At 42.1% G+C, this 27,231-nt stretch overlaps 3 protein-coding genes across 3 annotated transcripts; 1 reads left to right on the plus strand and 2 right to left on the minus strand.

Annotated features, from left to right (window-relative positions):
* Window positions 1-5,520, minus strand: ccdc92bb (coiled-coil domain containing 92Bb). The gene is made up of 4 exons (XM_063202404.1): window positions 5,391-5,520; window positions 4,815-4,862; window positions 2,239-2,534; window positions 1-2,118 (listed from the first exon to the last, which is right to left on the minus strand). Exons 1-4 carry the CDS (start codon window positions 5,518-5,520, stop codon window positions 1,720-1,722), a joined length of 873 nt encoding a protein of 290 aa, XP_063058474.1. The 3' UTR covers window positions 1-1,719.
* Window positions 5,521-9,125: 3,605 nt separating this feature from the next.
* On the minus strand, window positions 9,126-15,292 carry LOC134452024 (TLC domain-containing protein 2-like). Its single transcript, XM_063202406.1, has 4 exons — window positions 14,983-15,292; window positions 14,689-14,771; window positions 14,161-14,243; window positions 9,126-9,696 (listed from the first exon to the last, which is right to left on the minus strand). Exons 1-4 carry the CDS (start codon window positions 15,165-15,167, stop codon window positions 9,310-9,312), a joined length of 738 nt encoding a protein of 245 aa, XP_063058476.1. The 5' UTR covers window positions 15,168-15,292; the 3' UTR covers window positions 9,126-9,309.
* Window positions 15,293-17,843: 2,551 nt separating this feature from the next.
* On the plus strand, window positions 17,844-26,456 carry aifm5 (apoptosis inducing factor mitochondria associated 5). The gene is made up of 17 exons (XM_063202405.1): window positions 17,844-17,953; window positions 18,612-18,721; window positions 19,132-19,176; window positions 19,410-19,491; window positions 20,225-20,337; window positions 20,900-20,986; window positions 21,214-21,305; window positions 22,161-22,291; window positions 22,577-22,692; window positions 23,011-23,082; window positions 23,500-23,563; window positions 23,967-24,043; window positions 24,422-24,539; window positions 25,117-25,215; window positions 25,587-25,662; window positions 25,967-26,071; window positions 26,264-26,456. Exons 1-17 carry the CDS (start codon window positions 17,845-17,847, stop codon window positions 26,310-26,312), a joined length of 1,545 nt encoding a protein of 514 aa, XP_063058475.1. The 5' UTR covers window position 17,844; the 3' UTR covers window positions 26,313-26,456.
* Window positions 26,457-27,231: the final 775 nt, after the last annotated feature.

The following is a 27,231-nucleotide window of genomic DNA, read 5'->3' on the forward strand; positions in this document are numbered from 1 at the left end:
TGATTTGAATGCGTTTTATTTGAGTTACACCATCCCTGTTGCTACTCCATTCATTGGACATCATTAGTATATGGCTTCCTATGAAACGGGTTTACAGGCACAAGTGGGTAACTAAACAGCAACTCATACTCAGTTATTTTTGAGAAAGCTGCGAACACTTCCACAGATTTTGTTAACCTTTACGATAAAGCAATACTTTATTTTAAAGTGACAGTAACGCTTATTCAGGCTTGATCAAAATACAGTGATACACACCTGATACAAAATCTAACACAATCATATTTCATGACTGCATTACACTCTATAAACATACCTCTTTGCTTATCTCAGTAAAGCTTATTAGATTGTTACATTTTCCTATGCAGTCTTTAGTCTTATGTTTCTCTAACAGTCTAAGGCCAGCATACCAGCACAGTATTACCTACTGAAATCAGTGAGATTCAAGTGAGTGACTCATTGATTGTATCAAGATTACACTGTGTAAGTTTCATTAACAATGCCAATAATGAAGGTGAGGAGGATGGTGATTATAATGAATGATGATGGTGTTTCTGACTGCCCCAGAATTTCATAGAATACCGAAGGTCTAAGTGTGATTGAAGTCTTTTCTCTTCACAGCACAGTATCAATAAGGCTCAAGTATAGATCTTACATACATTTAATTCTTTATTTTAAGGTTCACATGTTAGCCACTAATAGCCTGGTTTTACCAGACCACATTAATTACTTCATGATTCATGTTAGGTCTGGGTCCTCGGTGCCCTGGAGCACTTGGGCGGGAGGAGTGAGTTCAGCTCTGGTTTGAAATGAGCTCTGACCAATTGCTGACAGTTGATGTTCATGACGTAAGTTATTATGCTCCCAAGTGCGTTCTCTTATTGGCCACTAACACCAGTCGTCTGAAAACCGACTGAAAACCCTCCCCAGAGAAGAAGGGAAGCGTAATCAGACCATTCATGGATTACAAAGTAATTCAAAATGAATACTCTGGCCTGTCAGGCTAAGCCGTATATAAGATGTGTTAAGCGAAATCTTTTGTGAGACAGTGTCAATCATTTGTTACCTCCGCCAAGGAGGTTATGTTTTCGGTCACGTTGGTCTGTTTGTCTGTCTGTCAGCAGAATTACTCAAAAAGTTATGAATGGATTTGCATGAAACTCTGTCAAGTTGTTGGTAATGACCCAATGAACAAGTGATTAAATTCTGGTGGTGATCTGGATCACGAACCGGAACCAGGACCTTCAAGAAGATTCTTCACCATTGCTGGCCTATAAATCTAGACGGCCCTAGTGACCACAAATTGAATTGCGGGACAGGGCAAAACATTCCAGTTTCTAACTCCACAAAAGAAGGCAGAAAGACAGGGTGTAACATAGTCAAATGTTCTATCAAGCAGCTTCCTTGGCGGAGGTCTGCGCTCTCTGAGTGCTTCTAGTTAGCTGTGTATTCTTTTTCACAGCCAATAAGATATAACCGTAATACAGACATAGTAGGACCTTAGCACATGTCTTTTAAGTAACCCATACAGACAGTCATTAGGCATGTATTAGTAGGCTAGCTAAGATGTGAACCCTATTCTAAAGTGTTATCTTTAACTCTTATGGCAGATTATCAGATATCACAGACATCCTAGCAGTAGATAATTGTCCTTTCCCTACAACTCTAAACTTTTCCTTACAACTTCTAAATGCTTCTAATTTTTTCTCTGTTTTTCTTCCTTTACAAATCAGTGATGTCGGGCTCCATCTTCCCCCTCACTGGCGACTGGCCCCTGAATCTGCTCCGCCGGCCCTCCGAAGTCTCTGATTGGCTGCTCTCCCGGCAGATCCGGCTCAGCGAGGCGTGCAGGGGCAGCAGCCTGTGTCTGAAGGGGTAGAGGAAGAGGGCGGGGTCGGGCATGGCGCGGGGCTCCTCGGGCCCGTGGACCCGGGCCCGGGGCACGCACTCCCGCACCCGCTCCGAGCGCCTGGACCTGGGGGAGGTGGCCAGGTACGCCCTGGGCATGGGGTGCCTCTCCACCACCTCCGGAGACGCCTGGGCGGACAGTGACCAGTCCGACTCTGGCGAGCCTTCCTCACTCTCCTCCTCCTCATCCTCGTCATCATCATCATCATCATCCTCCTCCTCATCGTCATCCTCCTCCTCTTCCCCGTCCTCCCTCTGCCCCTCCTCCTCCCCCTCTCCCCTGCCTCCTCTTCCTCTCCTTCCTCCTCCTCCACCTCCACCTCCACCGCCGGCATCCATCTGGTGGTAGAGGCGGAAGCGTGCCGAGTGCAGCTGGAAGGAGAGCTGTGCGGATACGTCGGTCTGCTGCCTCAGCTGCCGCCCGAGCGCGGTGATCTTGTGGCTGCGTCGCTTCAGCTCGTCCAGGAAGCGCCGCTCCTCGTCGCGCAGCCGGGCCTGCAGCGCGCTCGCCAACGCCCCCTTGTGGCGCAGCTCCACGCGCAGTTCCGACAGGCCGCACTCGCGCTCCTCCAGACGGCGTTCTACGGACTGCAGACGGGCCTCCAGCTGCTCCTCTTCCGCGTCCACGTCTGGAGGGGGGTCATAGACAAGCGCGCGCACACACACACACACACACACACACACACACACATGCAGGAAGACATACATACAAACGTGCATAAATGCAAGCATGCGCGCACATATACATGCGAACATGCATACACTCAAACATACATGTACAAGCACACACATAAACGTGCATACACACACACACACACACACACGCATGTGTGTGCATGAACAGGAAACACACACACAAAGATGCACAAACAGTACATACACATATACACACCAATAGGTTCATGCACACATACACAAATGCACGCATATGCACAGCAACAACACACACACACACACACACACACACACACACACACACACACACACACACACACACACACAGGAACACAGGAACACAGGAAGACATAAACTTAAAGCATGAACCAAAATGCCAAAGTGCCCATCCTTGTGCAGTACACCTATGGGGAGACTTCTACGTATTTCCTTTGACCGCATTTGTGTATCACCTATCCCCATTCAAAGTCAATTATCTTAGGACATATAGCACAAGTGGTAACATAAGGTAGCTAACAACACTCCACTGATATTTATTGCACAGAGACTGGGGGTGGGGGTGGGGGGAGAAGGTCCCACATTTGTAAAAAAAAAAAAAAAAAGAAGAAGAACTGAATTATGGGGCATATTCATTTTACAAGATAATTACAGTGTCCACTCCACGGCTTCCATGTGAAAGTGGTTGTTGCAAAATGCCAGAGGTTTTGTGACCCTCTCCTCTCTTCTCCTCTCCCCTGGGATAAACACTGCATACACAATCATCCACAATCATCTCCACCTCCAGGTTCCTGTGTGTCCCTCCATAACCTCTAACTGCTGCCCTTCATGTTGGCCTGATTCGGTGCCACACAATTTACTACTTGTCACAGCATTATTGGGAGGATAAATTACTCTTTCCTGCAGCTGATAATAAAAAATAAAAAAAACAAAGAGCATGGGCAGAGGGAGGGATGCCCTAAACCCAGGAGAACAGTGCACCCTGCTGGTCTGAAATATAAAAAGCCGTTTTGTGGGTTTGTGATCGCAGGTGCACTAACTGAATTCAGGAGCTGAGAGATGATGCTATTTGCCACAACTAGGTTGATTTGTGCTCATAAATTCCTTAAACGCTTAAAGCGATGGTTCGGAGTAGAATCACCCTAATGCCATTTGAACCGTGACACCCATCCACCTTTACACCCGAAGTGTTTTCTGCCGCAGGCTTACATCAACAGAGTTGCCGTGTTATTCGATGTTTATTCCGGTTAGCTTGACTCAAGCGCATATGGATACTGGGCACCGTCTCCAAACTTTCCCCACAAAAATAACATGTCATGACACCAAACTTCTGCAGTAGTACAAATATGGTATGTACTCACAAAACGAAGCATTTGGATGTTTGTAAATAGTCCAGGAGTTTGTTATTATCAACACAAGCCGAATAGCTTTTCTGCTGCTAAAGCTGCGTCAATGTTACTGTTGTACTGACTATGTGTATTGTGAGGTTTACCCTGGCAGGGCCTCTATTGAAAGTTTGTTGTTACAAAAGTGGTAATGACTGAGTCTTAATCTGCTACTTAAGACTCTCAGTAATGTTGCAATGTTGTTATAATGTAGTTGGGTTTTTTTCTTCTTCCGTAAACTCTGATTCGGATCGCTGGTGATCCCATCTGCACCAAAAAGGCTATAGAGCCAAAAAAAAATAAGGCATTTTGCCTGCCCATATAAGCTGCATCGATCTTCTAAGATAGACTATCATTTATAATTTATCATAAACAGTTATCCTCATTCATTTCCTAGCCACAGGACAGACATCTTATTCTACGATCACCTTTTGAAGTTATTTCGTCTTTTTCTAAACAATTATTTTCATTAACTACACATGCATAGGCCTACATAGGCCTATAAGTAAAGCTTAACCCCTTAAGACGCGGCTTTATGAATTTGTTGGTACCAGTATGGTAATGACCAAGTCGTGGTGCATTACTAAAGGGTCTGTGTAGTGTCATAGTATTGTAGCGCTATGGTAGTTACATTTAAATGACTATTACAGCGTGCCACTGGAGGTACGGCGCGCATTAAGGGGCTACAATATTTACACAAACTTCATACAATGTGAACAATGACAAGAGAAGAGAAGAGAAGAGAAGAGAAGAGAAGAGAAGAGAAGAGAAGAGAAGAGAAGAGAATGATGTCCACTTGAGTTCCATGAAATTGTTCAGCTAAAACGGCTCACTAGATTAAGCACAACTCACCAGCCTGGGTTCTCTGGGTTAACCTCTCACTTAGCTCACAGCTCAGGTCTGCAGAAACAGATCGAGGTAAAGTGACAGGACATTACAACCTGTTTTGACAAAACATGAGATACCTTTGCACCTAGGAAGAGTAGCATACCTTACTGTATTTTGTGTTTTCATTGTTGTTGTCATACGTTCCTGATAACAAGCCATATAGCCAGATGACCATATACTCATATACTTGACCATACTACTATGCATCATTATTTTGCCTGCTTATTGGCTATTTACTCATGCTTGCGGACTACACACCAAATGTGTATGTAATGGCAAACACTGTTCCCTTATTTGAAATCTGCAGGAAACAATTCCTGATATATTGTGAAAAAGGTGTGTTCCAAACAGGGAGACAAATGTGCTAAATCCAACAAGAGAACACTCAGGAGTCATAAGATAATTGATCTGATCTATCTGAGGCCATTGCTTTGGTGTGTAGCTACTAGTGTTACAAGGTCACAGCCCTGCTGTGAGAGAAATGAAAAATGCTCTGCGACACAAGACAAGAAGAGGCGACATCAAGAGCACGTGACCGACCGGCACACCGCTTCCTGAGGTGCAGGATGTCCAACCGGAGTCCCGTGAGCAGCACCAGGTGTTCCTGTTGCAGGAAAGCCACGCTCCGCTCCACGCTCTCCACCTGCTGTGCCAAGGCGCTCGTCTCCATGGCAACTGCACCGCGCGCTCACCTGCGCGAGAGGAGGAGGACACCGGGTCATAGAATGAAGTTGCTGAGCACAAGAAATTAAAAAGGGGGGTGTCCCCGCGTAGTGAGATGAAATGGGAGGTCTCGACCCTCTTTTGTAGTACACATATTGATTTTATGACACAGTCTTAATGCTTTCATTCCTGACCAGAACAAAAACAGCTTGAGGCAATGTGGCCTGATTGAATATGTTGAGCTCTTTAGAATCTCGATAACCAATATTTTCTTATTAGGGCAGTCTGCAACACGATATGGAAAGCACAAGAACAGTACATCCAAATAAACATCCAATAAAGCAACAATGAATAATTATAAAAACTCGTAAAGTAAATGCGTAGGCCTAATAGGCTAGGTCTGCGTAGCCTAATTGCCATAACCACTTCGGTTTGTTTGTGCAAGGGATTCGTGATAATGTTCAGTGTCTGTTGTAGCCCAAATAAAGCATCACAACAAGAAAAATAGCCCAGGCAGAACTAAACTTTTTGAGGAGGTTTTTCAATCCTCACACACCCACAAGCGCATACCCCACCCACATGCACACAATCACATTGAATACACACGCGCACACACAAATAAAAAGAAGCCTAATATCTAAACATTTAATACACCTGCAAATTAAAAACAATCCTGGTGTTCAGTTTAATAGAAAGGTCGACTGCCGTATGACTTTGAGGATTGCATCATTGGAAGATCACAATCAATTAAATGCTTAAACGGATCAGTGCGCGCAGCATGCGACTGTTTGTTGTATCCCAGTTGCTTACGTGTGGTGTTTGGTTTTGTAGCATGGTGCTGATACCGCAGTATTTTTTCAAGCCTTTGTAGCACTTTTGCTGGGCCTTCCCCCCAAGCCTTTTGGCATCGCCTCCTTCTATGAGCGCCACACGACTCGGTTAAAGGGACACTCATTAGAAGACTGGCCGGTATGGCAGTCTGCATTTCAGCGCTGGCGACAATTGATATCATAAGCGCACAAAACACGTACGACGTATCCCCTATTAGGCCTAAACGACGCGGTTTCATTTACAATACATCAGATGGTAAATCTGTAACATTAAGGAAAATGCACTAAAATTCGGAAATCCTCGAGGTCTCCTTTTTTAGACCATGGCAGGTGGCCGACTAATGCACATGCCCAAAAATCTATTGCTGGCTAAATTAGCAACCCCAGTTCCCATCTATGCAGACTAACAACTATGAACCAGTTTTTGTGGTTGAATTAAGGAACACCAAGTTGGAAATAATCACGTGTATTGCTGGTTAATTGCGTGGCTTCTTCCTATTCTGGTAATGCCCATTCGGCAACCTTTCGCCAATTAGGATATGCGTGCTTCAAAAGGGGAAATAGCAATGTCAAATGTATAATTGTCAGCTCACCTTCTGAACAGATGAAGAATTCAGATATAGGGTTGGTTAGAGCATTGCAGTCGGATAGCTCAGTTGCACGTTTTCGTTTGTGGTGGGTTGGGATGTCCGACACAAACACAAGCAAACGATTCAGCGACACAGATATTGGGTCCGAAAAGCATCAAAATCGCACATCCAGCAAGCGACTATTCCGTATTGATGCCAACGTCCCTCCTCCGGCAAAACCCACCTTCCAAACGATGACTAGATCGGCACAGAGCTTCGCATCAGTGCAGGGCGAAAACTGAGCATTGGGAGATGGTGAAGCTGTTCTCTAAAATGTGGTCCTCTGTGCTGCAGCGTAATCCAAGACATTGTTCTTGTGTTACTTTCCTTCAGATTTTCAGTACCTTGGACGGGGATGGGGGTTATTCTGGCGGTTTGTTGCCCCCTAGTGGTAGAGTTGGGGCAATAACTATAAGCAGGTCGGCCAAAGGTGTAAAAAAACAGCAATTATTCTAGTAGGGTAGGGTGGTATTCCAACAAGAAAGGCACTCTATATACAACATTAAGGATGGTTAAATCAACGCTTATGACAAGGACAACGTCTTCAATAGGTTGAATAAGAAAATTGTCGGAAACCACAAGTCAATGCACAAAAAGACAAAACAAGATAGGCTATAAACTGAAAACATTCAAGGTTGCATGCATCTTATTTAAACTTGCCACTGGTGTCTCCCAGAGATATTTTTCAATTTGCAAAGTACAGTATGTCCATAATATATCCTAGGCCCAGTGCAGGGGTTCCCAAACTTTACCATGACAAGGCCCCCCAGATACCGGTAGATTCCAGCCAAGGCCCCCCTGCCATGGGCTGTGACATGCTATTTTTTCTGCGCACCCGGTTTCACAACTCGATGAAGTTGATGCATTCCTAAACCCATACAAGTACAACAGAAAGCATAATAGACTACATTGTAAAGAAGATTGTTAAGCTTATTTTTGTTTATTTTGGCTTCTTAAGCTTTATTAAATTATTCATTTTATTTTGCTATATTTTTCCTGCCAACCTGCTGCGGCCCCCCTGGCATCCCCCGCGGCCCCCCAGGGGTCCCCGGCCCCCACTTTGAAAACCACTGGCCTAGGCACATTACAAAAAAAAGTTTAGATGCTTTTTTTCCACGCTCAGAGAATCTTAAGAGATATAGATAATTCGATACAGAATATAACAAATTGTAGGCCAGACGTTGCTCAGATGTGATTGAAAGGGTCAGTTTGAAATCCAATTCTACCTTTGCTTTTTGCTAAGTGGTGCTTACACTTAATAATAAAGACCTTCAAGGGCACTCATTTTGTCATAGCTATAAACTGTACACATCATGATTTACCACACAGTTACCAAGGAACAAACTCACATCAAGGGCGAAGTAGTTTGGTGTCAGGACCGGAGTAAAAGTGGACTTTTGGCCAATATATTGTGCCTTGTACTCTTTGGTGTGTATGGTACCCCAGAAGGCCCGGTTCAAGTCCTGGCAGGTCGACTCTACTTTCCTTGACTACAGTCCCCTTTAAGTGAACCAAACACGGCCCTACCGTGGACTAATTGTAGGGCACTGTGCAACTACCCGGGCGACCCAGGTTCGATTCCAGCCTGGGTCAGGCCTGAGATTCCAGCCTCTCCCCACTCATTTCCTGTCTATCTCTCAATTGTCCTGTCTCAAAAAATTAAAAGGCAAAAAAGTGAACCAATCCTCTATAAGTGGTTCAAAAAGTTAAGTGTCGCTCTCAATACAGTTCGCTTTAGAGGAGTCTGGTACAGTCTGGAACGTTCACATACCAGTACGCACCAGTTTGAATTTGTTCCAATGGCTGCAAGGGACCAAATGTGAAAACTCGCTGATTGATATTAAGTTTTAACATGGAGCAACATCAGATGAGTACACCCACCCAATATCACTGACAATGTTTTCTGATCGTTAAATACAAATGCACGGTATTCTGTTATGAAAAAAGTACAACACACATAGTACAGTCCTCAACTGAACTGGACCAGATTCATAATTGTAGGCACTTACACAATACATAGGCAATACATAGGACAGGATACATAGTTGTGGGTTTAAAAAGTGGCATATCTCCATAATAAAAAACAAACACACACACACACACACACACACAACAGTGAATAGAGGTAGGTGGTGTATTCAGTTCCAGTCTGAAATCCCAATTTGGAAGATTTTCTTTTGGCAACATGAGAGAGAGAGAGAGAGAGAGAGAGAGAGAGAGAGAGAGAGAGAGAGCATAGTTTCCCCATTCCATCACCTCTTCACCCATCCCTACACTCTACCCTCTCCACCAGTCATCCCTCCATCCATTCTTCTCCATCTCCATGGTGACCCCTCATCACTCCGGTCCATTCTCCTTCCTTCCTCTCTCTCTCCCCGCCCTGATGTAGTCACTGTCCACCAGCCTGTAGAACAACACCAGGTTCATCACCATGACGGCGGACAGGCCGGTGGCGCCGGTGATGTAGAACGGCGTGGAGACGCGTCCACGATGGAGCAGTAGCCAGCGTGCCATAAAGCCCAGCGTGCTAAAGCGGAATGCCAGGAAGGAGCCCAGGGTGAGCGTGCTGTTGAGCCGGTACAGGGCGCCCCTAGTGGCCGCGCCGGATATGCGCAGGAGCTGCCGCAAGTGCAGGAAGACGGAGTTGAGCTCCACCAACAGGGCCACCACGGCAAAGCCCACGAACTGCCGCCGGAGCACCGCGATGCCGAAGCAGGAGATGACCTACATCATGGGTGTGCGTGCGTGCGTGTGTGTATGTAAGCAAGAGAGAGAGAGAGAGAGAGAGAGAGAGAGAGAGAGAGAGAGAGAGAGAGAGAGAGAGAGAGAGAGAAAGAGAGAGAGATGTGAGAAACAAAATGCTTGTTATTGATAAAACAAGGACTAAAAGGCAGAAACAAGCATGCACACTTTATACATACTGGGTAGAAATGTCATTTTAGTAACTGGTAAATGATGTTACCCATGATATTTATAACTAAATACATGTAATTACATTTAGGTTTTTCTAGACCCTGTTTTTATTCTGCAAACGAATCTGAGTATTGCAAGGCTATGGTTAACTATTTTCTTTGTTGGTGTGCTTGTGTGCAGGCCAGCTGAAGTTGCCAGTGGTGTTCACAGGAGTCCCTCATGAGATCACAGGTAACCCCATCTCACCCTACTGATATCTCCTTTATGAAACAGCTCAGTGGACGCAAACACACATACATGCTCTTGCTCACTCACTCGCACACATGCGCACACACACACACACACGCGCGCGCGCGCGCACACACGCACACACACACACACACACAGGGTTAATCTTTACGTTAGAGCCTGGAGTGCAAAGGTAAGAGGGGTCAAACGACTACCCGTTTGGCAAAGGTGGGAGGGGTCAAACCATTCGACCCGTTTGGGACTAAATGCATGCCAGTTTGTTAAGCTATTACCAGAGATGTTTAAAAGAAGAAAATCTTTGCCATTACAACAGTTTTGGCAAAAACAAACAAACAAAAAGAAAAAAACTAAACAAACCTGGATGTCAATTTGCTTTGATGCACTACTCCACTACTGCACTACGACCTTGGGTTACTTGAAAGGCGCTATATAAAACCAAGTTATTATTATCATTATTATTATTATTATTATTATTATTATTACTCTGTAATGTTTAGTGTTATTCTCAAATCTTGCTGATCATGTCTATGGCTAGTGAACTTCAGACTGCTATCCAGAGATTCCCATCATATGTTAATGTATCCAGACTCAACAATTCTCAGCCTTTTTATTGCAGTGATCTTTAAGCCAAAATGAAACTATACGTTATAGATGATACCTCACTGGTTATTATAATGTATTTAACACTAACGCTAACGCTATAGTGATGTTATAGTAATTCATATTTGAATTGTTGGTACTTCTACAACAGATGTCTTCCATTCGGGATGCTGATTAGAAAGAGGTGAGCACGTCAATAAAGTTCTTAATGTATTATGAATGAATAATTATTGACATTGCTAATACTGTGTGAATAGATTTATGCTGCATAAGCCTAAAGAATGAACTGAAAGTGCTAGAAATGTTTTACAGGTATGAATTCTGTTCTGATGATACACTGACAACTCAGAACACTTTACCTGTACCTACCTGCAAGTAGGCTATCAGATAATAGATAATATATTGTATGTAGGTAATGGCATGCATATGTATAGTTTCAACTTTGACACTTTCAAAAGTTTATCTTTCTAGTCAAAAGGGAACTTGTGTCACAAACACCTTGACCTCAAAACCGGGTATGATAAGGAGCGTGGGCGTGGAACCCTGTATAAAGATAATATACATTTATGACACTGTTTGTGTGTATGCATGCACGTGTGTGTGTGTGTGTGTGTGTGTGTTTTATCTTTCTGTTTCTTGGCATTCTGCAGGCTTTACTTCCTCTAAAGCTAATGCCAACCTTGTGTCCTCTGTTACTCTTAGGGGTGTGTGTGTGTGTGTGCGTGTGTGTGTGTGTGTGTGTGTGTGTGTGTGTGTGTGCACGTGTGTGCACGAGTATGTGTGACTAATGTGACAACATACATGAAACTGAATTTTACAGCTCTAAACTCATTTCCCCCTCTCTCTCTTCTCTCTCTCTGCCTCTGTCTCCTGCGTTCTCTCTATTTCCGTGTGCACAGGTGTAAATTAGTATTTATTTCTTGTGTGACAACATACTGAAGCTTTTCTTTCGCTCTCTCTCGACGTCCCTAAGGAGAAGCGTCTGCAGGCGGTGCAGCAGCCATCGACATCAAGATTCAACAACAGTCACAAACAGATTTAACACACTCTTTCTCTCTCTCTCTCTCTCTCTCTCTCTCTACCAATGGGGATTTGTATGTTGGAATCTAATGGGGCTTGAGCACCCCACAGTAAATCAGCAGTAAATAACCCTGACTGACTGTTTGTGTGTAAGTGCTGCCGTCCCAGTGGTGTCAATTACATTACATTACATTTCACTTAGCTGACGCTTTCATTTTTATTCAAAGCGACTTGCAGTTATTATTTGTCAGGGTATTGGTTACAGTCCCTGGAGCAATGTGGGGTTAGGTGCCTTGCTCAAGGTCACTTCAGCCATGGAGATGTAGGGAGAGGTCAGGGGAGATTCGAACCTGCAACCCTCAGATTGAAAGACCAACTCTCTAACCCCTAGGCCACGGCTGACCCCAATTACAACCGCTTCAGTGTGTCCCTGGATTCTCATGTGAAGCCGACTGAGGCATACTAGGCCTTTGTTTTCAGCTAAATTGGTCTCACAATTGTGTGGGAAAAGACAAATAGAGTTTTACGCTGTTTGGGACTTAAAGGGACAGTTTGGTCAATTTCAACATGCAGTTGTATTGCTCACGCTACCCTTGACTTGTCAGTACCTGGTGATGCCACATTTTTCGGCTCAGCCCTTTCCGAGATATGAGCAATTCTAATGGGGGCAGCGTTTGTTTACATTTTTAAAAAATGAAACATAGGCCAACTCCAAATATTTTCCCAAAAGGTACTGCTGTTTGCTAGTTGTCTGCTGGTGTTTTATAACCTTTTGGATGTTTTTGGGAATAAATAAAAATGTTTTTTTGAAATGTAAACAAAGAGCTGCCCCCATTACAATGACCAGGATCTCGGAAACGGCTGAAGAAGAAGAAAAAAAAATCTCAGGCACTGACAAGTCCAGGGTAGTGTGAGCATTACAACTGCATGTTGAAATTGACCAAACTGTCCCTTTAAAGCGATGGTTCGGAGTAGAATCACCCTAATGCCATTTGAACCGTGACACCCATCCACCTTTACACCCGAAGTGTTTTCTGCCGCAGGCTTACATCAACAGAGTTGCCGTGTTATTCGATGTTTATTCCGGTTAGCTTGACTCAAGCGCATATGGATACTGGGCACCGTCTCCAAACTTTCCCCACAAAAATAACATGTCATGACACCAAACTTCTGCAGTAGCACAAATATGGTCTGTACTCACGAAACGAAGCATTTGGAAGTTTGGAAATAGTCCAGGAGTTTATTATTATCAACACAAGCCGAATAGCTTCTCTGCTGCTAAAGCTGCGCCAACGTTACTTCCGTCATCTAAGACAAGCATGTAAGAGTCCTCAACGAAGCTCATAATATGCACAATGAAAAGTGAATTCAGCATCAGTATTGATAACGAAAATCCTTGTCTAATTGATAGTAGGTAAGATTTGAAATATATTTTAAGTATTGCCTTGAAAATATAAGCCTTAATCACAATTCAGTGAAAACTTTTTTAACACTCTCGTCTGGAAGTTTGTTGAAGACTTTTACGGGCTTGTCTCATATGACGGAAGTAACGTTGGCACAGCTTTAGCAGCAGAGAAGCTATTCAGCTTGTGTTGATAATACTAAACTCCTGGACTATTTCCAAACTTCCAAATGCTTCGTTTCGTGAGTACAGACCATATTTGTGCTACTGCAGAAGTTTGGTGTAATGACATGTTATTTTTGTGGGGAAAGTTTGGAGACGGTGCCCAGTATCCATATGCGCTTGAGTCAAGCTAACCGGAATAAACATCGAATAACACGGCAACTCTGTTGATGTAAGTCTGCGGCAGAAAACACTTCGGGTGTAAAGGTGGATGGGTGTCACGGTTCAAATGGCATTAGGGTGATTCTACTCCGAACCATCGCTTTAACACCAGAACAAATAGCTGTACAAAGAGCTGCCTAGATTGTCCCTGGTCTCAGGAGGAACATTACACTTGTCACAGCCACACGTCCACCAACAGAACACACGCACACGCACATACGCACACACGCACACAATCGTGGAAGTGTTAATGGACCAAAACCCAATACACAAATCACCATTCATTCATTCATTCATTCATTCATTCATTCATTCATTCATTCATTCATTCATTCACTCACTCACCCACCCACCCCCACCACACACACACACACACACACACACACACACACACACACACACACACACACACACAGACACACACACACACGGCATATGATGCAATACAAACTGAATGTGTGCTTGACAGTGTGTGTGTGTGTGTGTGTGCTTTCTCTATAGTTTACATTGTTGCTGTTCTGAAAGAATTCAAACACTACAAATACAAATTTGTGCTCTGGAAATTCCATGTGAACATTTTTGATAACAAAAATTAAAGGGGGTGTTGGCAGGAACTTTACCACTGTATGATGGAGTAAGAGCTCCCAGTTTGCACTGAACGTCTGGTTCAGAACCATGTCCATGAAGTCGTAAACAAAATAGCCTGAAAACACACGAAATATGCATATGAATGAAAGAAAAAATGAATGAATGGGTGAGTGAGTGAGTGAGTGAGTGAGTGAGTGAGTGAGTGAGTGAATGAATGCATGAATGAATTAATGAATGAATGAATTTGGAAAAAAGTGAAAATACATACTGGTGTGGTGTCTTCACCAGTACTACAACATTAAAAGACACACATTGCAATATACAAACGTAGCCTAAATGAAATGTGGGGGAAAATAAAACACGTGAATATTGCTCTGGCATTGTGTACCCTATTATGACCTTCTGACCTCTAACCTTTGACTTATAGCAGGTGCATAAAGTAACCCCATGGGGACACACCAACCACATTAGCATTTACAGAGCTCATCCATGTCCTGTCCGGTTGTTCTGTAGAGTATTTATTAACTTTTAATTGTTCATAAAGTGTCTGCACACAGTACCTGTAGAAACTGAAACCAGGGTGTGGGAGAACGCTGAGTGCGTTGATATGAGATCCTCTGCCATCTCGGGATGCAGGTAGAAGCTGTAGCAGATATGAAATTATGGAAATAGTGAGCCATTCACATTGTAAAACATAATGTAGAGAGAACATGTTTTCACAGCAACATTAGCCCATAGGTCAAGTGTTTGAGCACAAAAAATAATGGAGAGTACGCCTACTGGATATAAGTCTTACATGTTGTTTTTTTGCGCCTCAACATCACTCATGGGACTATTCCAACTTGTAGACTTACCTAAGTACAGCCCATGCTCCCGTCAAAGTGCTGTGAATCAATGAAGTAGAAATGTTTCTCCATCTCCACGGGTCCTTCTTGGCCACAGCACGTGGAATGGGTAGCCGCCCCAGTGTGGCATTCACAAGTTTAAATGCACCTGCGGAGCCCAAGACAGTGCCGATATCTACCAGGTGTAAGTACATCCTCGCTGATCCTTCCTAAATAATATACTACAAGCATCTGACATGAAGACTGTCAGAGATCCACGCTACAGTATTAGGTATGATATAGGTTTGAGATAATTGCGCTCCATTTTCACCCCGCCACCTAAAAGCTTCAGACTAGGTCTAGTTTTGCAACTGCATCCACGTAACAATGGAATTTATTGTATGTATGGATAGCGTATTTAAATACATTTCCCTCAAGTTATCTTTCCGTCTCCTCCCCTTCAAGATAAGATACACCTTAGCCTACTACACAAATGGGATTTATTGTCTTGCTATAGGCTACATTAGTCGCCAGAGGGCACGCACGTCTGAAGTGAAAATGCCCAGGGAATTCTGCAGGTGCGCACTTGATCACATGGTCGCTATAATATTAAACGTGTTATGTGCCACACATAGGCTACTGTGAGGAGGACATTTTTAAGAATTTCAAGTTTAATGTTAACATCAAAAGCCCTTTCGCTGCTATCATTACAGACAGTCATTTCAAAAGACACGAGAGAAACATCAACATTTGAGACTAAAGTAGGCTACAAATGAACTCGGTTGTAGTTTACGCATGTTAAAGTGCGCAGTGGTGCCGCGTCACGCAGGGCACTTTGTTCTGAGCCATTGCTGCCATTGTTGTGACTGTCTGCCTCGTCAGCTATTCTGAATATTGTTGTAGACCACTGCTGGGAAAAAAGCCCCCATGTAGGCCTACTGCTGTTCAACAAGGTCAGCCTTTGATTCAGTGTGGCCCTGACTGGATGTCACTCAACCGAACGTCAACTCTAGGAGCTTGGTCGATGGATTTCTAACGGACCTTAATTTGCATTTCCACCACATGGACTGTTTTCTTTTAAAATAATGTTTCAACAGATTCGCAATCAGTAGCCTGCTGTACCCCCGACCATGAGATGTTTGACAGAGAAATGTGGATGCCGAGGTTATGGACTTCCAGAAATTCCAGCCTTTAGATTCTTTTAGTTGTGGCTTAGACATGCCCATGTAAATAGGCCCCAAGCCTATTGTTTTTAATTCATCACAGGGATCAGAGGAAATATTGTTCCCTCATATTGTTTTGGCATTGAAAATGTACTGTGGTCACTCGAGTAAGTATCTACCTTTGTTCTTTAATCTCAATTCATTTAATCATCCTGCTTTGTTAGTTTTATGTATCTAAAAAACAGTCATCATTACACATTGTTTTAAAATGATGGTTTGGCTTTGATGGTTGGTTATGTGATAAGCGACTTTTAAAACTGCTCATGTGAAAAGGAAATTGTTAAAGGTGGAGTGTGTATTTTCTTAGTTTATTTCCAGAATTTATGCTGCTGTCCATTCACAAATGATGTCTTTCTCATGAATATTTACCACCTCCATGAATGTCTAAGTATTCATTATGACTGGCATGTTTAACTTTTCACACATGAAAAGGTGGATCTTATTCTTGTCCACCATTTTGAATTTTTAGTAATAGACATCTTTGGCTGTGAAATGTGCTGGCCTACTTTGGTCATGCCTGGAAATATTAGTTTATTACTTGGGCTATTTAAAAAAAATGATTAAAATAACACACTGTATGTTAAATGTAGTGACACATCAGATAGCCTACGCATGTTCTAATGTCAACATGTGTTAACCCAAGGGCATCATGCTGCACTATGGCCTTTAATGAAACCACTGCTTGTTCCATGCTGTGTGTGTGTGTGTGTGTGTGTGTGTGTGTGTGTGTGTGTGTGTGTGTGTGTGTGTGTGTGTGTGTGTGTGTGATTCTCGACAGGCCATACCAATCCTGAGCTAGGTGTTGACCCAGATGAGCCTGAGGATGTTACAGAGGCCGTGTGTCTGGAGTCAGCTCTACAAGATGGACAGTAAGACACACATAGACAGACGTGTATCTATGGCAGGGATGCTAGAGTCTTGGCTGGAAACTACTTGTATATACAGTAGAGGGCCGTGTCATGGTAAAGTTTGGAAACCCTTGTACATGTACATGTTCTTACATAGTATATATACACCAGTTATTCAACTATACCTAATGAGGTAGCCACACTTTAAGTACCGGTATGTCTACGACTGTATACACCTCTGGTGGCCTCTCTATGCTGTCGTTCATGGATGAAGTCTCCTTCAGCAAGGCACCTAATGCAGTGTGTGTGTGTGTGTGTGTGTGTGTGTGTGTGTGTGTGTGTGTGTGTGTGTGTGTGTGTGTGTGTGTGTGTGTGTGTGAATGGCCAGGCAGACAGACAGAAAGAAAGTGGCTCTCACTCAGACAAGAAAGCATTGTCAGAACAGAGGACAGAACAGAAATTACGCCATTGAGATGGTTAAGCCTGTGATTTTTTCCCACACACCTCATCTTAGGAGATGTCCCATACATCACTAATCAGACAAAACAGTTCAGTTATTCAACAAAGTAAGTTATTTATAATAATGTATGTTCTGGTAATCACCTCAATGGTCAGACAACCTATACAAACTTCTGTGCAACCATTTTACTGTTTTGTTTAGGTTTCTTTTGGTTTGTCTCACCATTGAGATGATCAACAGAACAGACATGAAAATAACTGGCCTCATTGCATTTCTGACCTTTTTTAAAAAAATGAGATGATATTTATGTAAAAGAAATGATGTGGTATGGAGATGGCCAATCAGATTGCTTTCCTGCAGGATGATGGAGGTGGAGGTGGGACATCATAACGTCCTGCTGGCGAAATGTGACGGGGTGTACCACGCTCTGGGAAACCAGTGCACCCATTATGGCGGCCCGCTCAGCAAAGGTACGGGAAGTTACACGGTCACAACTAAAGGGACTACAGGCGGCATTTGTGTCTTTTTTGGACTGTATCCATGTGGGGGCAGCATAGGGCATTAGGATGATTCATGAGTAGGCCTACATGCCTGCTGCCCCTATAGGAAGGGGACAGATGTGTCAAAAGTAAAAGTACAGTAAAAGTAAATTCATGCTACAAGTATAACACTCATTACATAGCTGTTACACCATTACCCCATTGAACCAAAGGAGATAGATGTTGTTACTGGAAAACACTACAAAAACAAGGACCCACCACAAACTTCATCCAACCAGTGCAGAGTTATCTGATCAAAAGACAAATACACAGGTTCCTAAGATAAGTTAGCCTACTAAACTGTTTTTTTTTTCACTTTTACTTTTGACACCTTTGGAAAGGGCAACACCTAACCATTCACTTTCATACCTGTTCAGGGGTGCATTTCCCGAAACCATAGCTGCTTCTTTGTTGTTTGCAATTCAATTTCCCATTGGCAAGTACCCAAGTTGCTAACTGGCTAACAACTATGCTTTCGAGAAATGCAACCCAGGTACGGTAGCCTACTTAGGCCTACCATTGACTATCATACTTGAACATAAGGTAGCCTGCCATAGTTAGTGTACCATTCACTTGTGTCCCTGTCCAGGTGCCCTGATGGACAACAAGATCCGCTGCCCATGGCACGGCTCCTGCTTTAATGTCCTGACTGGAGACATGGAGGAGTTCCCTGCAATGGACGGCTTGCCTAAACACAAGGCACGGTCACTTACTCTTTTTATCATCAACTAATCAGTCTTGATAATCATTTGACAAGATAAGCTGCTAGGTCTCTTCCTATATCATGTCCTATATCAGTGTTTCCCAACCAGGGGTACGTGTACCACGAGGGGTACGCGAGCACACTGCAGGGGGTACTTGGAAAAATGTAATTTTAACAAATGCATGGAGCATAGTCACACTGCAATAGAAAAAGGGATGTAAAACACGAGTTAGGGGGTACTCATGGCACAATGAAAAGGCTTAGGGGGTACACGATACAAAAAAAGGTTGGGAAACACTGTCCTATATCATGGCATGACCCTATAACATGACTTGGACATGTTTGACTAATGAAATAACTAACAAACTTTTAATTACTTTACCCATTTTTTGCTTCATTCTTTCAGGTTAAAATAGAAGATAGTAAGGTTTATGTGTCAATCAACAAAAAGGTAATTCTGCTAGTTTATTGTGATCTCCTGTGATCTGATCTTATGTTTTAACTGCAATTCAATTCCAGTATAAAAGGCCCATTTATTTTGTATAACAGACTATTAAGAATGTATAGAGTGCAATTATAAAATTAAACACAGACAATTATTACAATAATAATTCAGTATTAATGGTCCTAAATGTGTGTAATGCGATGAATCAGAACACACATGCATGAAAATGTTTTGTTTAGTTTCTGAAACAGAACAAACGTATGAAGAAGATGTGTGGACGAACTCCAGGGAACTCCCACACCATCGTGTTACTGGGCGGAGGTGAGAATGGAATCTGTGTGGCTGCCGCTTCTTGTGTATACACTCTTGTCACAGGGCAGCTGTGGCATAATGGTTAAGGAAATGGGATATAGATCAGAGGGTTGAAGATTCGAATTCCACCCCTCCACTCCCTACCTCACTCAATGGCTGAGGTGCCCTTGAGCAAGGCACCTAACCCCCACACTACTCCAGGGCCTGTAACCAATACCCGGTACTTAAAACAACTGTAAGTCGCTTTGAATAAAAGCGTAAGCCAAGTGTACTGTAATGTAATGTGATGTAGAGCAGGAAGTGCATACTATTCACATACAGGACATGTTTTCGAGACAAAGTACCTTACTGCTTATTTTATTTTAAATCATTAACTCAACCCCTTACGACACGGCTTTATACATTTGTTGTTACCAGTATGGTAATGACCAAGTCGTGGTGCATTACTAAAGGGCCTGTGTTGTGTCATAGTATTGTAGTGCTATGGTACTTACATTTCAATGGCTATTACAGCGTGCCACTGGAGGTACGGCGTGCATTAAGGGGCTACAATGATTGGATTTTCAATGGATGAATTGTCTTTGGAAAAGTTCTATACAGTGTATCCCTATTGGTTCACCTGGCTTGACTGGCCTGGTTTGTGTAAGGAAGTGTACGGCCAGCCTCCTTGATCTGTTGATATAGAATACAATAATATGAATGAATCCTTATTGGTTCACCTGGCTTGTGTATGGAAGTGTAGGGTCAGCCTCCTTGATCTGTGCGGAGACGCTGCGGCAGGAGAAGTACGAGGGCCGCATCATCATGGTGACGAGAGATGACCTCATGCCCTACGACAAGACGCGCCTCAGCAAGGTATGTATGACTTTCCTTCCATGGCTATAAATGAAGTTTTTTCATTATTAGACAAATACCAGACATACACCAGTCGAAGTGGCTAGTAGGTTTTGTCTTCTACCAGCCAAACCGAATTTTCACAAGCATTTGGCCGGTCGGAGAGTGTTCATTTAGAGCCATGATTATTACCATTTACCCTAAGGCCTTGATTACACGTATGCAGCTACAACTCCATGTAAAGTATGTGTAAACCAAAAGGCCCAAATAGATGTGTTTACAAAAATATTCACATACGTGCAAACAGAGAGCAATTATCAACAGTGAACAAGATGAGGAGGAGGAGGAGGAGGGGGGGGAGGAGGAGGGGGATGATGATGATGATGATATTCTGATTTGAAATGCAAAGTTTGTTCATTTATTCCTTTTTAAAGGGATACTGTCTCATTTTTGAAAATAAGCTTATTTTACACCTCCCCTTGAGTTAAATAATAGGGTTTTACCGTTCTCCTGTACTTTCAACTGGGTATGTTAGTAGTGAATCACTTTGCAGCCCTAATTTAGTGTTCTATGTCTTCCACAGGTCATGAACGCAGAAAGTAGCAGTATCATGTTGAGGAAATTCGAGTTTTACCATGAATATGACATAGAAATGTGGCTCAAGAAAGAGGTGAGGCCCCATCGTGTGCATTAAGTCGTGTAAAATGTAAAATACACATGGCAGTGTGGCAGAGTGGTGCAGAACTACTGAGCCAGGCTAGAAATGTACAACTGCATGTAGGAGCTTTGGTCCAATGTCACGTGTCAATATTTAGTGTATGGTCTATACTGTTGCTGTTAACACTACTGAATGAACATACAGTAACAACAGCTTGTTTACTATGTTTGTCTTGGCAGGCCCTATCAATAAACACGGAAAAGCAAACAGTCACTTTCAATGATGGCATTACTCAGTGTTATGACCAGCTTCTGATTGCGACAGGCTGTAGGTAAGAAGCAAATTAATAACATACTTCTTCACACTGAATTTCCTGAATTTCCCCCTGGGGATCAATAAAGTTACTCTACTCTACTCAAAACAAAAAAAAAAAACCTGAATTTCCCCCTGGGGATCAATAAAGTTAATCTACTCTACTACTACTACTCTGAATTAATGGGCACCTGGATTACAATGCAAAAGCATGCCATGCAGCGGTTTTACGGCAAATAACTTTCTCACCATATAGATGAAAGGAAGATCCGTTATAATCAATGGAAATTGAAGTAAAGCTTTTACATCTGTACATTGTGCAATTGAGGGCAATAGTTCAGCAAGAATTCAGTAGGAAGCTTTTAAAAAATCTTCATTGTGTTCTACCATTTACCTGAACAAGTCTTGATGTTATTGTTATTGCTGTAAGGTTGGAGGTGTTCTCAAGCTAGTGACTATGAAGTAAAAAGTTGCGGTGTATTGATGCAAGACTGTGTGCATGCCTGTGCTGGACTGGTGGGGTAACACTTCAGAATAACTTTCTGCTACATGGTTAACTAATGTTAACTAATGGTAAGGTATTATTATGTCGCCCCGGAAATTGGCGGGTAAGGGGCACAAGCTCTGCTGCATATTCGTGATTAATAAATGTGATCGTGATTTTGATCTAAATAATCATGATTATAATTTTTTCCATAATCGTTGATGATTATTGTCATCAGCAAATGTTTAGTAAGTGTTATACAATTGACTTAATAATGATATATCAATGTTTATAGTAGTATTATAGATGCACAACAAACTATTAGCTAACCATTAGTTAACCATTTATGCGGAAGGTTATTGTGAAGTGTTACCGTGTGGTGTTTATTAGGGCCAAGCCCCTGGACATCCCCGGAGCAGACCTGGAGGATGTGATGATGCTGGAGGTACCCGCCGATGCCCAGCGCGTACACTATGCCTGCTTTAAACGCAGGATAGTCCTAGTGGGTACATCGTTTGTTGGTACGCAATTCTACATAGTTTTATGTGCCTTTTATTGAGGCACACATCTTGGATTGTAAACATATTTGCTGTGAAGCTGACATACAAGAGGTCTGCTGAATTTCTCTGCACAGATCTTTATGACAGCAATTGATTGATTCTAAAATGTAGTTTGGTATATACGTTATAGAATGTCCATGTTCTTTTGGGATTTGCTAAACCTACAAAATAATCATGTACAGCTGTAGTAGTGAATCATGTCGAGTATAGCAGTAGTAGTGAATCATGTATGTTGTGTTTGCAAAGGCATGGAGATTGCAGCCTACATGATTGACAGAGCATCGAGCATCACTGTCATCGGCAGCAGCGAGATGCCCTACCACAAGACCTTTGGGCCTGAGATTGGGAAGTTTACCATGACGGTTAGTGATCTCTAAGGAAAACTGCATTACAGAGTCCAATGGCCTTGATGGCATGTATCAGGATATTTTTTCACCCATTTACCTATTTAGATCTCATTTACATACTGTGTTATTGCATATGGAGGGGAATTCCACCATTGTGGAACCTACGTTTTAGACATCTCCACTTCAAGCTCAGTTGTTCAAGTCCGTTTTAGGAGGCTGAAAATCTGTTTATGGGTAAACAAGAGTATGCATTTGCAAAAATATCTAATACATGTACAGTTTGAACAAAACCAAATAATTACTTTTTTGTTGTTTTTCATTGTTCCCCCATAGCTACTGGAAGAGAAGGGTGTGAAATTTTACATGAATGACTTTGTGAAAGAAATCAGAGGAGAAGACAAGAAGGTAAATAATATGAAGAGTATTTCGCACCAATACCAATTAACAACTGTTAAACCTTTCAGGCATCTTGGCATGAAAACATTGTACGGTTGGACAGCAAACAGACACAGACATGATTGTTTGGCTCTTTTGTTCTTGTTTTGTTTTATTGATGTTTTCTGCATAGTGCTTTGATATTTTCAAGATACACAAGCTAAAATTTAAACCTTTAAACCTTTAATTGAATTTAAATTAGAATTTTTGTGGAAGCCAACCTGTGATGCAAACATACCGTTACAAATATCCTTGGCGTCATCAAAGAGAATCTAAACATTTTATAAGACGTAAGGTTTATTACAAGAGTAAATTCTGTAAAAAAAAAAAAAAAGTCAACACTGTCAATTATTTCATCAAAAGTGCATCTATCTGTTTGTCCTCCAGGTGAAGGATATAGTCCTGAAAAGTGGCACAATCATTCCTGCAGATGTTGTTATAGTGGGCATTGGTATGTATGGTGTCATTGGTATGATGTCATGTGTGGTGCTGTGCTTTGTGCCCTTTTTATCTCTTTAAAGGTGCACTGTGTAGGATGGTGGCCAGAGTAGGTATCGCAACTATGCTGCTCATTGAAACTGTGCTATCTACTGCCATATTTGATCTTTTCATTAATATTTACTAAATAATGAACTAATATTTACTAGTATGACCAAGGTATGAAAAGTACAATTTCCTCAGTCAAAATGAAAATAATTTCATGGTGATGCTAAGTATTTGTGGCAGAGGTAACATTTCTGAATGTGCGGCATGAATTCTGGAAATAATATACTAAAAATATTACACAGTGCATCTTTAACTCTATTTACAGTGCTATTACAGTCAAATCTGACAGACGCATCACTTGTCCCCAGGTGTCCTTCCAAACTCTGAGTGTCTCCAAGGGAGTGACGTTAAACTAGATGCAAAGAGATTTGTTCCTGTGGACAAGGTATATTGTAGCCTTTTATTATTCACTAATTTATAACCACTTTCATTCAGACACCTTTGCCAGTTGAGGCAAGATGGAGATTCCATATTCTATTGCAGTCGTTCCCAAACTGGGGGTTGGGACCCCTAGGGGAGTCACTGAGGTACTGCAAGGGGGTCATGAGGATAAAGGACTACATAAAACCTTGAACCTATAGGTTGTCATGACATTACCATTTCATACATTGGTAGTCACTTGAATGGTTAATAAATGTTGCTTTTCCTGTGAATTTACTATTCAAAATTAGCAATATTAAGGGGCAAAAACTTGTACATTTGTACAACTTGTTATGCCACTAGAACCACTGTTGTACTGGTTTCCACTTCTCTCCCCATCCAGTACATGAGAACAAACGTACCGAACGTCTTCTGCGGAGGCGATGTGTCAACCTTCCCGCTGAAGATGGCCAACGACCAACAGGTTAACATTGGCCACTGGCAGCAAGCACAGGCGCATGGTAACTATGATGACCAATGTTCAATGTTAAATGTTCATTTGTACTGTACTTAGAATTAAACATGTTCTGTCTTGCACTTTATGTCAGTCTGTAAAATGACAGTCTTGTGTATGTCTATGTCTTGGGATGGTATAGAGAGAAAATGTAATTTCATGTCCCTTGTATGGCTTGTGCATATGAAGAAAGTGACAATAAAAGCTGACTTGACCAGCTACAACCTCACTTTAGTCGAAACTACACGATCTCATCCTGACACGTCAATTTCTGACGCCATTTGACCAGACGGCAATTTTTGGTATGCCATTTGGCGTCAAAAAGTGAGGCACAACTCAAAAGCACCCCCTCGTGGGAGGAAAACTTCACTGACGGTTAGTGTAAGGGAAAAGAGAAAAAAGGTGGATTCTTAAGTTTCATTCCAGGCGTTTATCAGCTTGTGCACTGTAAGAAACTTGTCAAAATGACTGTGGAGGATTGTGTTAGAGCAAAACTAAATTGTGGCATTTCAAGTTATTTCACGTTATCAGTTACATAATTTGCATTACTTGTTTGTGATTGACATGGACGTTTCTTTCAACAGGAAGGGTGGCTGCCCTGAACATGCTTCAGAAGGAGGTGCCGTTGAACTCTGTGCCCGTCTACTGGACCGTCCTGTTGGGCATGACCATCCGATACTCAGGTATGGGGTTTAGAAAACTGTGGGGATGGACAATTAATCCATCACAAATCAACATTGTTATCAAAATTCAGACAGGGTAGGTAAGGAAAAATATGTTAAAGTACCCTCACGTTGAGCTTTAACTTTTATTCACAACGTTTTGTTCGTACACCTTAATATGAATCGTTGTGAACGATAAAGCGAAGTGGTCAGTGTGCAGGAGCTTTCATAGTCAATCCCTGATCAGTGACCTATGGATAAGCTCCAATGCACCTGCCATCTGAGGTGTGCCAAAATGTATTAAGGACAGGCTACATACACAAAGACACACAAAGTTGTATCTTTAATGGCAAACGTGTCTAATCATGTCTAACCATTTTTTACATGTTTAGGTTTTGGGGAGGGTTACACTGAGCTGGAGGTCAAAGGAAACGTTAAGGAGATGAAATTCCTTGCTTTATATATCAAGTAGGTTCATACAATTAATCTTGATATACCTTTCGTGTGACTGTGAAATATTTGTTAGCTTTATTTTAATTTTACATGCTGTACATTTCCATGTAGTTGATTTGGTTAATGTCACTTCTTTTATTATTTGATGCTAATAATAATCTGACAAAACCACAGAATAAAATGTAATCTTTCTCAACGTTTGTTAATCTTTATTAACATTTATTAATTACTGTATTATTAATGTGCTATCATTGTGGCCTAAAGGTAAAGCTATACCTTTAAGACAGACGTTATTTGTTTTCTACCCATAATTCCACAGGGAAGACAGAGTGGTGGCTGCTGCCAGTCTAAACTTTGACCCTGCTGTTTCCGTGGTTGCAGAGAGGTTAGCTACAGGAAACACTATTACAAAGGCTGAGGCAAAGTAAGTGGTGCAGTGGGTTTTACATTGAAAATTAATTAATGAGCTAATTGAAAGTTGAATTGGTTGTCTTTCATCATCTGTCATTAAATTCATGTTTTGGACAACACTGGTAAATAAACGTTCAGAAAACTTAATTTCTTAAGGTTCCTACAACACCATCAGTTTAATTTGCAACATTTTTGTCTTTCTAAGATCTGATGATCTCACCTGGTTGCACCTGCCTGATCCACACAAGTCCTGACATCGGTCCAACGATCAGCACTCTCCTTTCTGACCTCCCACTCTCATCCGGATTCCCTCAACATACAGTATTCTTGCTTTCTTTGTCAAAGTCTGTGGTCGAAGAGACTCTTGAATTCTTTTTCAGAGTTGTTGTCCAACTGTATTTAGATTCACACACTGTACTTAACACAGCCAAATGTGTATTGATCCTCTGTGATGTTTACTGTACATGGCATAAAATTGTTTGTGCTGCAGGTCATAGGTGAAATTCAGTAGTATCAGAGAAAGCTTGAATAAGTCAGCTAAGTTACTTTAGTGCTGGTTCAGTGACACCTTTACATTTACGTTTTTGCCACAAACACTTTAACTGATGTTTCAATGTCCACTACATCTTCTTCAGAGTTGTGTGTATATCCACCTTATTACCTCGCCCACTGACCCCACCCATTTCAACGTGTGTTGTGCTGCTACAGCATGTCCTGTCTGCTAGTTCCTGTTCCATAGCCCTTCAAAATGATTTAGTAGTTGCAACTGCTACCTTCATAGTAATGATGCTGCCGCTGTAACCGTGGACTATAAGGTGGATAGGACACTTAATTTGATGTTCAACTTCCTCTGAACCCGCTAGGGATGTCCTAACTTGATTCTCGCCAACTGGTATGTTTCGCCTTCGTCTTCGCGATACCATTTATGAACCAGGATCAAAAAATGAGAATGAATTCTCTGACTAAGGCACTCCAAATTAAAATGTCTTTAATATTAATATTTGTAATATGTCCATGTAGGACTTGTCATATTAATAAAGACATTTTAATTTGGAGTGCCTTAGTCAGAGAATTCATTCTCATTTTTTGATCCTGGAAGTACTATACCTTGTACTAAAGAGCACCCAAACCCAAGAAGCCAACAAACAATCTGGATAAGAGCTCGCCATAATC

Source organism: Engraulis encrasicolus, chromosome 7 (assembly GCF_034702125.1).
Source record: "Engraulis encrasicolus isolate BLACKSEA-1 chromosome 7, IST_EnEncr_1.0, whole genome shotgun sequence".
NCBI lineage: Eukaryota > Metazoa > Chordata > Actinopteri > Clupeiformes > Engraulidae > Engraulis > Engraulis encrasicolus.